This window comes from Raphanus sativus, unplaced genomic scaffold (assembly GCF_000801105.2).
Source record: "Raphanus sativus cultivar WK10039 unplaced genomic scaffold, ASM80110v3 Scaffold2200, whole genome shotgun sequence".
In the NCBI taxonomy this organism is placed as follows: domain Eukaryota; kingdom Viridiplantae; phylum Streptophyta; class Magnoliopsida; order Brassicales; family Brassicaceae; genus Raphanus; species Raphanus sativus.
The window spans coordinates 1-13,980 of NW_026617509.1; the positions used below are offsets into that span (position 1 = coordinate 1).

At 38.6% G+C, this 13,980-nt stretch overlaps 1 protein-coding gene across 1 annotated transcript; it reads right to left on the reverse strand.

The window, feature by feature from the left end:
- Positions 1-12,776: 12,776 nt before the first annotated feature.
- On the reverse strand, positions 12,777-13,751 carry LOC130505354 (uncharacterized). Its single transcript, XM_056999950.1, has 2 exons — positions 13,245-13,751; positions 12,777-13,160 (listed from the first exon to the last, which is right to left on the reverse strand). The coding sequence occupies exons 1-2, from the start codon at positions 13,749-13,751 to the stop codon at positions 12,777-12,779; spliced, it is 891 nt and encodes a 296-aa protein (XP_056855930.1).
- Positions 13,752-13,980: the final 229 nt, after the last annotated feature.

The window sequence follows — 13,980 nt, forward strand, 5'->3', positions numbered from 1 at the left end:
CGAAAATGGAAAGTCGTTCCAGGTATATAATCGGATGTTTCGACGCCTTTTGGACAACACGAATTTAGGTTTTCCTTGTCCTCTTACTTGGAAGTAGATGTCTGAACGTTCCGACTTTCATGAATCATTCCCTACCCCCGGTGTGTGTTGGCGGACGTGTCAGGCCCCGTCGCTTGTTTGGTGATCCTTTTGATTTCCCCCAATCTAACACCCTAGCGTGGTTTCAGGAAACCGGTGATGAAAGAGTTCCCGTGGCCCCTGTTCGCCCTCGTCGCTTCTGTTCTTTCGATGCTTCGAGTGAAGATGAAGATGGCCCGAGGTCTGATATTAGGGAAGGTGATTTGGCCGGGGATCCGCCGTAGATATTCCTTACCTGATAAGATGGGGATCAGGTGTGCGGGAGAGTTCGAGCGAGCTCCTGATGGAGGAAGGACGAGATAGCGATTTTCGAGGCTTATTTGGAGGCCGGCTTAGAGGAGGGATTTCCTTCTTTAATCGCGGAGGTGGCGTCGTACTTTGGATGTTCCCCTTCGCAGTTTACGCCCGCCTACATGGCGTACTCTGATGGCTATCCAGGTGTTAGGGGAGCTCCATAGTATTCCCTTTCGGGTTGTCCGAAGTCCTGTATTCTTACTCCTTTGTTCCCTTGCCAAGTAAGGGAAGCTTTTTACCAAATATGGTCCCGAGATGGTGAACCTTTGGTGGATGAACCCCCTCGAGGTCTTAGGGGTAGCTTTCCTTCAAAACGATTCCTGGGACAGGAGAGATATGTGTTTATGAAGGCTCGAAGGTGTTCCTGGTTATCCATGTTTCTGGCGTTCAGGGGTAAGTTGCTTCTGTTTTCCTTGGACATGGGTATTGTGTTTGCTGAATTTATGTCGAATTTTTCTTCTTGCAGAGGTGGCCTGACGGTCATCCAGGCTGGTGAGACTTTGTGAAGTTGGCGCGAGGTATTCCTAGGCGCTTTAGCTGGATTCTGTTTCTTGATGCATCCGATATCGTGCGCGTCATAGCCGTATTGGGGTAATGGAATTTCTTCTTAACTTGGTTCTTTCCGTTCTAGCCGTAGTTTGATGGAGTCTTTGTTTTCAGGTGGGATCCCTACGGCTTCGATTTGTCAGTGTACGAGGATACTGTAGAACTCGGCATCAAAGGAGGAGATCTCGCAACTCGTTTCTTTCCGTCCCTCCGGTGGTGGCTTCTTTGACTCCGAGGGATGTTGGCAGGGATCGATTCCCCAGTTTAGGTCGGCGTGTTCCTCCACATGAAGAGATTCTTTCCTCCGGAGGCAGCTTCGGGAAGTGATTTCCAACCAGGCTCTTATCGTAGCTGTGGAGGGTCGAGAGTATGCTCGTCAGGATCTTGTTAGAGAGTGGTCGATGAGGAGTGCTGGTCAGCATGAGCTGTTTCGGGGATCCGCCGGGGATGGGCCTGTTGGAGGTCCAATCCAAAATTCGGGGAGCGGTGAAGAAGGTGGTCATTGGTGTTTTTCCCTTTTCTCTCCGGGAGCCGAATCTTTGAAATATATTCTTCAATGCTTTTTTCTTGCTTTATGTTGTCGTTTTTGGATTTTTTGTAGCTTTCTCCCCTCCGAATAAGGATTAATAATATCTACTGGTTTTTGCTTTTTACTCCGTCCTTTTCTTTGATCCTTGCACTGCTTTATGGTTTGACCTCTAGTTGCTTGATTAGATGACTCCGGGGGAGATCAATCCTTGCGGAGAATCGTTGTCGGGAACTGATGGGTTCCGATCTGATTTGAACCCTTAGGTTTCTTGTTGCTTCGAACTCAGAAGTTTTCAAGGTCTAGGCCCCTTTGGTTCTTACTTGGGCCCTGAGGCCTTACCCATTAAATCTTGGGGAGTAGGAGCCTTTAGGCTTTCCGGACCCTTAGGTCTTAGGAACCTTGAGGTTTCTTCGGACCCTTAGGTCTTGGGAACCTAGAATCACCAGGAAGTTGAATAAATCTCATAGAAGTTATGAGGAAGGAGCTTTCCCACTTTGTATTTAGGTGATTCCAGATTAGCCTGTTTGGACATATGGCAATATCTTCATGATTCTTATCAAACCAGAAGGAACAAAGATGTAAGAAGCTTTATTTCTAATCATTAATCAGTTAGAATCACCAGGTAGTTGAATAAATCTCATAGGAGTTATGAGGGAGAAGCTATCCCACTTTTCTTTTAGGTGATTCCAGATTAGCATGTTCGGACATATGGGGCAATATCTTCATGATTCATATCAGAATAGAAAGAAAAAAGATGTAAGAAGCTTTATTTCTAATCATTAATCAGTTTAGAATCACCAGGAAGTTGAATAAATCTCAATAGGAGTTATGAGGAAGAAGCTATCCCACTTTCTATTCAGGTGATTCCAGATTAGCATGTTCGGACATATGGCAATATCTTCATGATTCTTATGAAACCAGAAGGAACAAAGATGTAATAAGCTTGATTTCTAATCATTAATCTGTTAGAATCACCAGGAAGTTGAATAAATCTCATAGGAGTTATGAGGAAGAAGCTATCCCACTTCTATTCAGGTGATTTCCGGATTAGCCTGTACGGACATATGGCCAATAGCTTCATGATTTTTTATCAAACCAGAAGGAACAAAGATGTAAAATGCTTGATTTTAAACAATTAATCATTTTAGAATCACCAGGAATTTGAATAAATCTCACAGGAGTTATGAGGAAGAAGCTATCCCACTTTCTATTTAGGTGGTGATTCCAGATTAGCCTGTTCGGACATATGACAATATCTTCATGATATTTATCAGACCAGAAGGAACAAAGATGTAGAAGCTTGATTTCTAATCATTAATCAGTTTAGAATCACCAGGAAGTGATTAAATCTCACAGGAGTTATGAGGAAGAAGTTATCCCACTTTCTATTCAGGTGATTCTAGATTAGCATGTTCGGGACATATGGCAATATCTTCAAGATTCTTATCAAACCAGAAGGAACAAAGATGTAAGAAGCTTTATTTCTAATCATTAATCAGTTTAGAAATCACCAGGTAGTTGAATAAATCTCATAGGAGTTATGAGGAAGAAGCTATCCCACTTTCTATTTAGGTGATTCCAGATTAGCATGTTCAGACATATGGCAATATCTTCATGATTCTTATCAGACCCAGTACGAAAAAAGATGTAAGAAGCTTTATTTCTAATCATTAATCAGTTAGAATCACAAGGTAGTTGATTAAATCTCATAGGAGTTATGAGGAAGAAGCTATCCCACTTTCTATTTAGGTGATTCCAGATTAGCCTGTTCGGACATATGACAATATCTTCATGATTCTTATCAAACCAGAAGGAAAAAAATGTAAGAAGATTGAATTCGAATCATTAATCAGTTTAGAATCACCAGGACGTTAAATAATCTCATAGAAGTTATGAGGAAGAAGCTATCCCACTTTCTATTCAGGTGATTCCAGATTAGCATGTTCGGACATATATGGCAATATCTTCATGATTCTTATCAAACCAGAAGGAACAAATATGTAAAAAGAATATTTGAATTCGAATCATTAATCAGTTTAGAATCACCAGGACGTTAAATAAATCTCATAGGAGTTATGAGGAGAAGCTATCTCACTTTCTATTCAGGTGATTCCAGATTGGCATGTTAGGACATATGGCAATATCTTCATGACTTTTATCAAACCAGAAGGAAAACAAAGAGCTTGATTTTCTAATCACTAATCTGTTTAGAATCACCAGGCAGTTGAATAAATCACATAGGAGTTATGAGGAAGAAGCTATCCCACTTTCTATTCAGGTGATTCCGGATTAGCCTGTACGGACATATGGCAATATCTTAATGATTTTTATCAAACAAGAAGGAACAAAGATTTAAAAAGCTTGATTTTTAAACAATTAATCAGTTTAGAATCACCATGAAGTTGAATAAATCTCATAGGAGTTATGAGGAAGAAGCTATCCCACTTTCTATTCAGGTGATTCCAGATTAGCATGTTCGGACATATGGCAATATCTTCATGATTCTTATCAAACCAGAAGGAACAAAGATGTAAGAAGATTGATTTCTAATCATTAATCAGTTTAGAATCACCAGGAAGTTGAATAAATCTCATAGGAGTTATGAGGAAGAAGCTATCCCACTTTGTATTTAGGTGATTCCAGATTAGCCTGTTGGACATATGGCAATATCTTCATGATTCTTATCAAACCAGAAGGAACAAAGATGTAAGAAGCTTTATTTCTAATCATTAATCAGTTTAGAATCACCAGGTAGTTGAATAAATCTCATAGGAGTTATGAGGAAGAAGCTATCCCACTTTCTATTTAGGTGATTCCAGATTAGCATGTTCGGACATATGGCAATATCTTCATGATTCATATCAGAATAGAAAGAAAAGATGTAAGAAGCTTTATTTCTAATCATTAATCAGTTTAGAATCACCAGGAAGTTGAATAAATCTCATAGGAGTTATGAGGAAGAAGCTATCCCACTTTCTATTCAGGTGATTCCAGATTAGCATGTTCGGACATATGGCAATATCTTCATGATTCTTATCAAACCAGAAGGAACAAAGATGTAATAAGCTTGATTTCTAATCATTAATCAGTTTAGAATCACCAGGAAGTTGAATAAATCTCATAGGAGTTATGAGGAAGAAGCTATCCCACTTTCTATTCAGGTGATTCCGGATTAGCCTGTTCGGACATATGGCAATATCTTCATGATTTTTATCAAACCAGAAGGAACAAAGATGTAAAAGCTTGATTTTAAACAATTAATCATTTTAGAATCACCAGGAATTTGAATAAATCTCATAGGAGTTATGAGGAAGAAGCTATCCCACTTTCTATTTAGGTGATTCCAGATTAGCCTGTTCGGACATATGACAATATCTTCATGATTCTTATCAGACCAGAAGGAACAAAGATGTAAGAAGCTTGATTTCTAATCATTAATCAGTTTAGAATCACCAGGAAGTTGAATAAATCTCATAGGAGTTATGAGGAAGAAGCTATCCCACTTTCTATTCAGGTGATTCTAGATTAGCATGTTCGGACATATGGCAATATCTTCATGATTCTTATCAAACCAGAAGGAACAAAGATGTAAGAAGCTTGATTTCTAATCATTAATCAGTTTAGAATCACCAGGAAGTTGAACAAATCTCATAGGAGTTATGAGGAAGAAGCTATCCCACTTTCTATTCAGGTGATTCCAGATTAGCCTGTTCGGACATATGGCAATATCTTCATGATTCTTATCAAACCAGAAGGAGAAAAGATGTAAGAAGATCGATTTCTAATCATTAATCAGTTTAGAATCACCAGGAAGTTGAATAAATCTCATAGGAGTTATGAGGAAGAAGCTATCCCACTTTCTATTTAGGTGATTCCAGATTAGCCTATTTGGACATATGGCAATATCTTCATGATTCTTATCAAACCAGAAGGAACAAATATGTAAGAAGCTTTATTTCTAATAATTAATCAGTTTAGAATCACCAGGTAGTTGAATAAATCTCATAGGAGTTATGAGGAAAAAGCTATCCCACTTTCTATTTAGGTGATTCCAGATTAGCATGTTCGGACATATGGCAATATCTTCATGATTCTTATCAAACCAGAAGGAACAAAGATGTAAGAAGCTTGATTTCTAATCATTAATCAGTTTAGAATCACCAGGAAGTTGAATAAATCTCATAGGAGTTATGAGGAAGAAGCTATCCCACTTTCTATTCAGGTGATTCCAGATTAGCATGTTCGGACATATGGCAATATCTTCATGATTCTTATCAAACCAGAAGGAACAAAGATGTAAGAAGATTGATTTCTAATCATTAATCAGTTTAGAATCACCAGGAAGTTGAATAAATCTCATAGGAGTTATGAGGAAGGAGCTATCCCACTTTCTATTTAGGTGATTCCAGATTAGCCTGTTTGGACATATGGCAATATTTCATGATTCTTATCAAACCAGAAGGAACAAAGATGTAAGAAGCTTTATTTCTAATCATTAATCAGTTTAGAATCACCAGGTAGTTGAATAAATCTCATAGGAGTTATGAGGAAGAAGCTATCCCACTTTCTATTTAGGTGATTCCAGATTAGCATGTTCGGACATATGGCAAAATCTTCATGATTCATATCAGAATAGAAAGAAAAAAGATGTAAGAAGCTTTATTTCTAATCATTAATCAGTTTAGAATCACCAGGAAGTTGAATAAATCTCATAGGAGTTATGAGGAAGAAGCTATCCCACTTTCTATTCAGGTGATTCCAAATTAGCATGTTCGGACATATGGCAATATCTTCATGATTCTTATCAAACCAGAAGGAACAAAGATGTAATAAGCTTGATTTCTAATCATTAATCAGTTTAGAATCACCAGGAAGTTGAATAAATCTCATAGGAGTTATGAGGAAGAAGCTATCCCACTTTCTATTCAGGTGATTCCGGATTAGCCTGTACGGACATATGGCAATATCTTCATGATTTTTATCAAACCAGAAGGAACAAAGATGTAAAATGCTTGATTTTAAACAATTAATCATTTTAGAATCACCAGGAATTTGAATAAATCTCATAGGAGTTATGAGGAAGAAGCTATCCCACTTTCTATTTAGGTGATTCCAGATTAGCCTGTTCGGACATATGACAATATCTTCATGATATTTATCAGACCAGAAGGAACAAAGATGTAAGAAGCTTGATTTCTAATCATTAATCAGTTTAGAATCACCAGGAAGTTGATTAAATCTCACAGGAGTTATGAGGAAGAAGCTATCCCACTTTCTATTCAGGTGATTCTAGATTAGCATGTTCGGACATATGGCAATATCTTCAAGATTCTTATCAAACCAGAAGGAACAAAGATGTAAGAAGCTTTATTTCTAATCATTAATCAGTTTAGAATCACCAGGTAGTTGAATAAATCTCATAGGAGTTATGAGGAAGAAGCTATCCCACTTTCTATTTAGGTGATTCCAGATTAGCATGTTCAGACATATGGCAATATCTTCATGATTCTTATCAGACCAGTACGAAAAAAGATGTAAGAAGCTTTATTTCTAATCATTAATCAGTTTAGAATCACCAGGAATTTGAATAAATCTCATAGGAGTTATGAGGAAGAAGCTATCCCACTTTCTATTTAGGTGATTCCAGATTAGCCTGTTCGGACATATGACAATATCTTCATGACTCTTATCAAACCAGAAGGAAAAAATATGTAAGAAGATTGAATTCGAATCATTAATCAGTTTAGAATCACCAGGACGTTAAATAAATCTCATAGAAGTTATGAGGAAGAAGCTATCCCACTTTCTATTCAGGTGATTCCAGATTAGCATGTTCGGACATATGGCAATATCTTCATGATTCTTATCAAACCAGAAGGAACAAATATGTAAAAAGAATATTGAATTCGAATCATTAAAGATATTGCCATATGTCCGAACAGCCCAATCTGGAATCATCTGGATAGAAAGTGGGATATCTTCTTACTCACAACTCCTATGAGATTTATTCAACTTCCTGGTTATTCTCCACTGATTAGTGGTTCCAAATAAAGCTTCTTAGATCGTGGTTCATCCTGGTTTGATAAGAATCATGAAGATATTGCCTTATGTCCGAACAGGCTAATCTGGAATCATCTGGATAGAAAGTGGGATATCTTCTTACTCACAACTCCTATGAGATTTATTCAACTTCCTGGTTATTCTCCACTGATTAGTGGTTCCAAATAAAGCTTCTTAGATCGTGGTTCATCCTGGTTTGATAAGAATCATGAAGATATTGTCATATGTCCGAACAGGCTAATCTGGAATCATCTGGATAGAAAGTGGGATATCTTCTTACTCACAACTCCTATGAGATTTATTCAACTTCCTGGTTATTCTCCACTGATTAGTGGTTCCCAATCAAGCTTCTTATATATTGGTTCATCCTGGTTTGATAAGAATCATGAAGATATTGCCATATGTCCGAACAGGCTAATCTGGAATCATCTGGATAGAAAGTGGGATATCTTCTTACTCACAACTCCTATGAGATTTATTCAACTTCCTGGTTATTCTCCACTGATTAGTGGTTCCAAATAAAGCTTCTTAGATCGTGGTTCATCCTGGTTTGATAAGAATCATGAAGATATTGCCATATGTCCGAACAGGCTAATCTGGAATCATCTGGATAGAAAGTGGGATATCTTCTTACTCACAACTCCTATGAGATTTATTCAACTTCCTGGTTATTCTCCACTGATTAGTGGTTCCAAATAAAGCTTCTTAGATCGTGGTTCATCCTGGTTTGATAAGAATCATGAAGATATTGCCATATGTCCGAACAGGCTAATCTGGAATCATCTGGATAGAAAGTGGGATATCTTCTTAATCACAACTCCTTTGAGACTTATTCAACTTCCTGGTTATTCTCCACTGATTAGTGGTTCCAAATAAAGCTTCTTAGATCGTGGTTCATCCTGGTTTGATAAGAATCATGAAGATATTGCCATATGTCCGAACAGGCTAATCTGGAATCATCTGGATATAAAGTGGGATATCTTCTTACTCACAACTCCTATGAGATTTATTCAACTTCCTGGTTATTCTCCACTGATTAGTGGTTCCCAATCAAGCTTCTTATATATTGGTTCATCCTGGTTTGATAAGAATCATGAAGATATTGCCATATGTCCGAACAGGCTAATCTGGAATCATCTGGATAGAAAGTGGGATATCTTCTTACTCACAACTCCTATGAGATTTATTCAACTTCCTGGTTATTCTCCACTGATTAGTGGTTCCAAATAAAGCTTCTTAGATCGTGGTTCATCCTGGTTTGATAAGAATCATGAAGATATTGCCATATGTCCGAACAGGCTAATCTGGAATCATCTGGATAGAAAGTGGGATATCTTCTTCCTCACAACTCCTATGAGATTTATTCAACTTCCTGGTTATTTTCCACTGATTAGTGGTTCCAAATAAAGCTTCTTAGATCGTGGTTCATCCTGGTTTGATAAGAATCATGAAGATAATGGCATATGTCCGAACAGGCAAATCTAGAATCATCTGGATAGAAGGTGGGATATCTTCTTTCTCACAACACTTATGAGATTTATTCAACTTCCTGGTTATTCTCCACTGATTAGTGGTTCCAAATAAAGCTTCTTAGATCGTGGTTCATCCTGGTTTGATAAGAATCATGAAGATATTGCCATATGTCCGAACAGGCTAATCTGGAATCATCTGGATAGAAAGTGGGATATCTTCTTACTCACAACTCCTATGAGATTTATTCAACTTCCTGGTTATTTCCACTGATTAGTGGTTCCAAATAAAGCTTCTTAGATCGTGGTTCATCCTGGTTTGATAAGAATCATGAAGATATTGCCATATGTCCGAACAGGCTAATCTGGAATCATCTGGATAGAAAGTGGGATATCTTCTTACTCACAACTCCTATGAGATTTATTCAACTTCCTGGTTATTCTCCACTGATTAGTGGTTCCCAATAAAGCTTCTTATATTGGTTCATCCTGGTTTGATAAGAATCATGAAGATATTGACATATGTCCAAACAGGCTAATCTGGAATCATCTGGATAGAAAGTGGGATATCTTCTTACTCACAACTCCTATGAGATTTATTCAACTTCCTGGTTATTCTCCACTGATTAGTGGTTCCAAATAAAGCTTCTTAGATCGTGGTTCATCCTGGTTTGATAAGAATCATGAAGATATTGCCATATGTCCGAACAGGCCAATCTGGAATCATCTGGATAGAAAGTGGGATATCTTCTTACTCACAACTCCTATGAGATTTATTCAACTTCCTGGTTATTCTCCACTGATTAGTGGTTCCAAATAAAGCTTCTTAGATCGTGGTTCATCCTGGTTTGATAAGAATCATGAAGATATTGCCATATGTCCGAACAGGCTAATCTGGAATCATCTGGATAGAAAGTGGGATATCTTCTTACTCACAACTCCTATGAGATTTATTCAACTTCCTGGTTATTCTCCACTGATTAGTGGTTCCAAATAAAGCTTCTTAGATCGTGGTTCATCCTGGTTTGATAAGAATCATGAAGATATTGCCATATGTCCGAACAGGCTAATCTGGAATCATCTGGATAGAAAGTGGGATATCTTCTTACTCACAACTCCTATGAGATTTATTCAACTTCCTGGTTATTCTCCACTGATTAGTGGTTCCAAATAAAGCTTCTTAGATCGTGGTTCATCCTGGTTTGATAAGAATCATGAAGATATTGCCATATGTCCGAACAGGCTAATCTGGAATCATCTGGATAGAAAGTGGGATATCTTCTTAATCACAACTCCTATGAGACTTATTCAACTTCCTGGTTATTTCCACTGATTAGTGGTTCCAAATAAAGCTTCTTAGATCGTGGTTCATCCTGGTTTGATAAGAATCATGAAGATATTGTCATATGTCCGAACAGGCTAATCTGGAATCATCTGATAGAAAGTGGGATATCTTCTTGCTCACAACTCCTATGAAATTTATTCAACTTCCTGGTTATTCTCCACTGATTAGTGGTTCCCAATCAAGCTTCTTATATATTGGTTAATCCTGGTTTGATAAGAATCATGAAGATATTGACATATGTCCGAACAGGCTAATCTGGAATCATCTGGATAGAAAGTGGGATATCTTCTTACTCACAACTCCTATGAGATTTATTCAACTAAGGTTAAGGGTTTAGGGTATATTTAGAGTTTAGGGTTTATTTAGGGTTTAGGGTTTATTTAGGGTTTAGGGTTTATTTAGGAAAAAACAAAGAACAAGAAACATGTTCCATAAAAATTCATAAAAACATAGAATTTTCGCACATAATAGTCAGATAAATCCGCCAAAATAGAATTTTTCCCACATGTTCCTAAAACATAAAAATAAAATAGCTAGAGTTTTACCACACAAGTTTTACCACACAGAGTTTTACCACATAATTATAGCCTACACCACTAAATAGAAAAAAAAATCAGTCTTCTTCAAGGTCAAAGACCTCAGACCTCTCCCATGGTGAAGGTACATATCGAGTCATAGCATCAGCGAAAATGGGATCTTGGGTAGCCTCCCATAATTCACACCAATCTTTTGTCTGCAACCCTGGATGATTTCGTCATCCACTAAACTGATGTCGACACCAAGCAGTAGGCACTCCAAATGTTTGAGTGCGTATACACCGCAATCACAACATGACTTGTTCAATCTCTTCTTCATAGGGACTTCCACAATAGTATATGTGACAGGAGTAGCTTCTTCTGTCTATCAGGTGGTGCAACGGCCTTCACTATCCTAGGAATCATGTGAGCAAACTTCTCAAGGGATTGCCTATTCTTATTCCTTCTCCCACCGCAATCAAAAGCTTCCACTTTTCTTTCAATGATGTTTACGGTGACAGCAATCCAGTGATTACCTGCAATGGACATAAGTAAATTTAAGATCAGAAAAGAGAACATGGAAGTGTAGAGGACAAAGTTGATTACCGTTCACAAACAACGGAAAGTATAGACGATCAATATCAACGCCCCAAACTAGATCAGTCCGCCCATGAGATGGAGTTCTCCTCTCCGTAACTAAGAAGAAACTCAGGCAATTGGTAAGATTTCTTGTCAGGGTGGAACACATTGTATGCGGCGTTGAGTTGGAGGCTGAAAATAGCGGACATGAAAGCAACACGGGTTGGGCCCCAACGTCCCAAAGATGTGTTAACTCGCCATATAAACATATAAGCATCCATTTCCTGAACATTGAAAATTACCATAAACTCAGCACCAAGGAAGATATATCCATCAAATTAGCAAAATAAAGAAATCATTACGTCGTTCCCAAGCCATTTTCCAGCACATACTATCCTTGTAGCTACAGTCGAATTGAAGATTGTAGGACCAATCTGCAAAGGTATGGGATTCATAGACCATTGCGTGAATCTGTCCCATGATTCTTCAGAGAAATAATACAGTTGCGAGTCAGGAGAATCATCTTGTGGCAATGGTGTATCACTAAGCTGAGGTCCTTTGCCATTTCCTTTAGACCATTTCTTCCACTGTGACGGAGGTGGTGTCTTGTCTTTAGCTCGTGAACCTCGTGCTGTAGTCATTGGAGTCCACCAATCTTCTTCCTTATCTGTCTGAGATGGATCAACTTCGGGCACATGCGAAGCCTGAGAAAGATTTTTCAACGCCTTGAGTACCTATCCCTCGAAAGATATCATCATTTTGACTGAATTTAACTGGACTCGCGACTGCTTCCTGTAAGACAATGGCAAGACACTTACATAAATATCTTAGTACAAGTTCACCACCATTACATAACAACACAAAATAACACCACATATCCATCACATTAATAAAACATTACATAAATATCTTAGTACAAGTTCACAACCATTACATAAATTTCAAACAAGACACTTACACATCAAGCATACATCCAAACCGAGACCTTATAAAACACAACAAAATCCAGGCCGATATCATATAAGACAATAACACAAACAGGCACCGAAACCATCTAATAAACAAGAGAAAAAAACATTGCAGAGATTGGCGAAGATTAGAGTTTCTTTACCCTCGTGTGGACCTCCTCAACGGTGGTTGGCTCGTTGTTGCCTTGGACGGTGAAGGCCCTCCATGCTCAACTTCAACGCTTGCTTCTTTTCGGGAAGCAATGAGGTCCGACTTCATTTGCTCAAAAGTCTCGGACATCTGTTTCTGTAGCCTCTTTTCCATTGCAGAGAAGTTGTCTTCAAACAACTGTGTCACGAAGCCTTCATGTCTTCGTTAAAAGGCGCTTGCTTTGGTGCACTAGAGAGAACCTTATGCTTCCTTTTTTCCATACCACGATCAGGGACCCTCTTCTTACCCCTTCTTGATGTAGAGCTTACGTTATTTGATCCTTGTGGAGTCTCGAACTCTTCCTCACTCTCAGCTGCTTCAACATTCGCTGGTGCTTCATCATTAACATCTAAAGAAACCTCAGTTTCTTCAAATTCCCAAATATGCTCACTGAAGTCATGCTTAGCCCGTATCAACTCCATCACAACATTGATCATGTCATCCTCGACATCATCATCTCTGCGAAATTCCTGACTTTGGATTACAACCATATTCCCTTCCCATGAGATGTATGGGTAGCTGACATCCTACACAAGAAAAGTTATGAAATTTAGATCCTAAAAACTCATTTCAAGGCGCATGGAAGAGTGATTTTAAATACAGAAAATTACCTCTGTTGTAAAGATTTGCTCCAGCCTATTGATCTCATCATATGAAACCTTTGCAGCCCCCCTCCAGTTGATGCATCTAGGACCATTAGCAAATCTTTTGTCCAGTTTCTTTCCACAAAGCTTCCCAATCTTTGGAACAGCTTCCATAGCCCAAATCTGCAAGGCATAGGAGAATCCATCTAACACATAACTTGTTGTCTTCTCCTTCAGTTTGTGACGGTTTTTGGCTATCGAACTGCAGAGAAGGTCGTAAGCCGCAACTCCCCAAGGATACTTCCGAAACTTCTCGAGATCCATGACCAGTGTGATGTATTTGAGGGGGATATTGGCCTTCTCATCTCTCGCCAAAACCACACAGAGAATGATGGCCAAGTAGATGAGTCTAATGCGATCTGCATTCTTCCACTTCATCACAGCTGCCTTGTCCTTATTCCACAGGTTAAAGAGTGTAATGGATTCATCTTTCCTCTTCAAGACCTTGCTCCAGAAACCACCGTTCATATGCATAGTCTTCTAAGTCAATCTTAAGTGAAAGACTAGTCCTGCACTCAAACCCGGTCACTGCATGGAACTCTTGGAGTGAAAATCGATGTGGCCTTCGCGCGAAAACAAACCATAGCTCGTGCATCATTGTAAGTCAAAAGCTCCCTGCACAAGATGCTGTGTATCACTCTCGCGGAGTAGCCAAGACCATTCTCATGAAGCTTGAAAACCTGAGAGAAAATCGGATCTTTCT

Bases quoted from the DNA above. Each gene is read 5' to 3' on its own strand.
- LOC130505354 (XM_056999950.1), bottom strand. From the start codon at position 13,751: ATGCATATGAACGGTGGTTTCTGGAGCAAGGTCTTGAAGAGGAAAGAT. The intron at 13,161-13,244 runs GTAATTTTCTGT...TTTCTTGTGTAG, and splicing joins AGCAAATCTTTACAACAGAG to GATGTCAGCTACCCATACAT.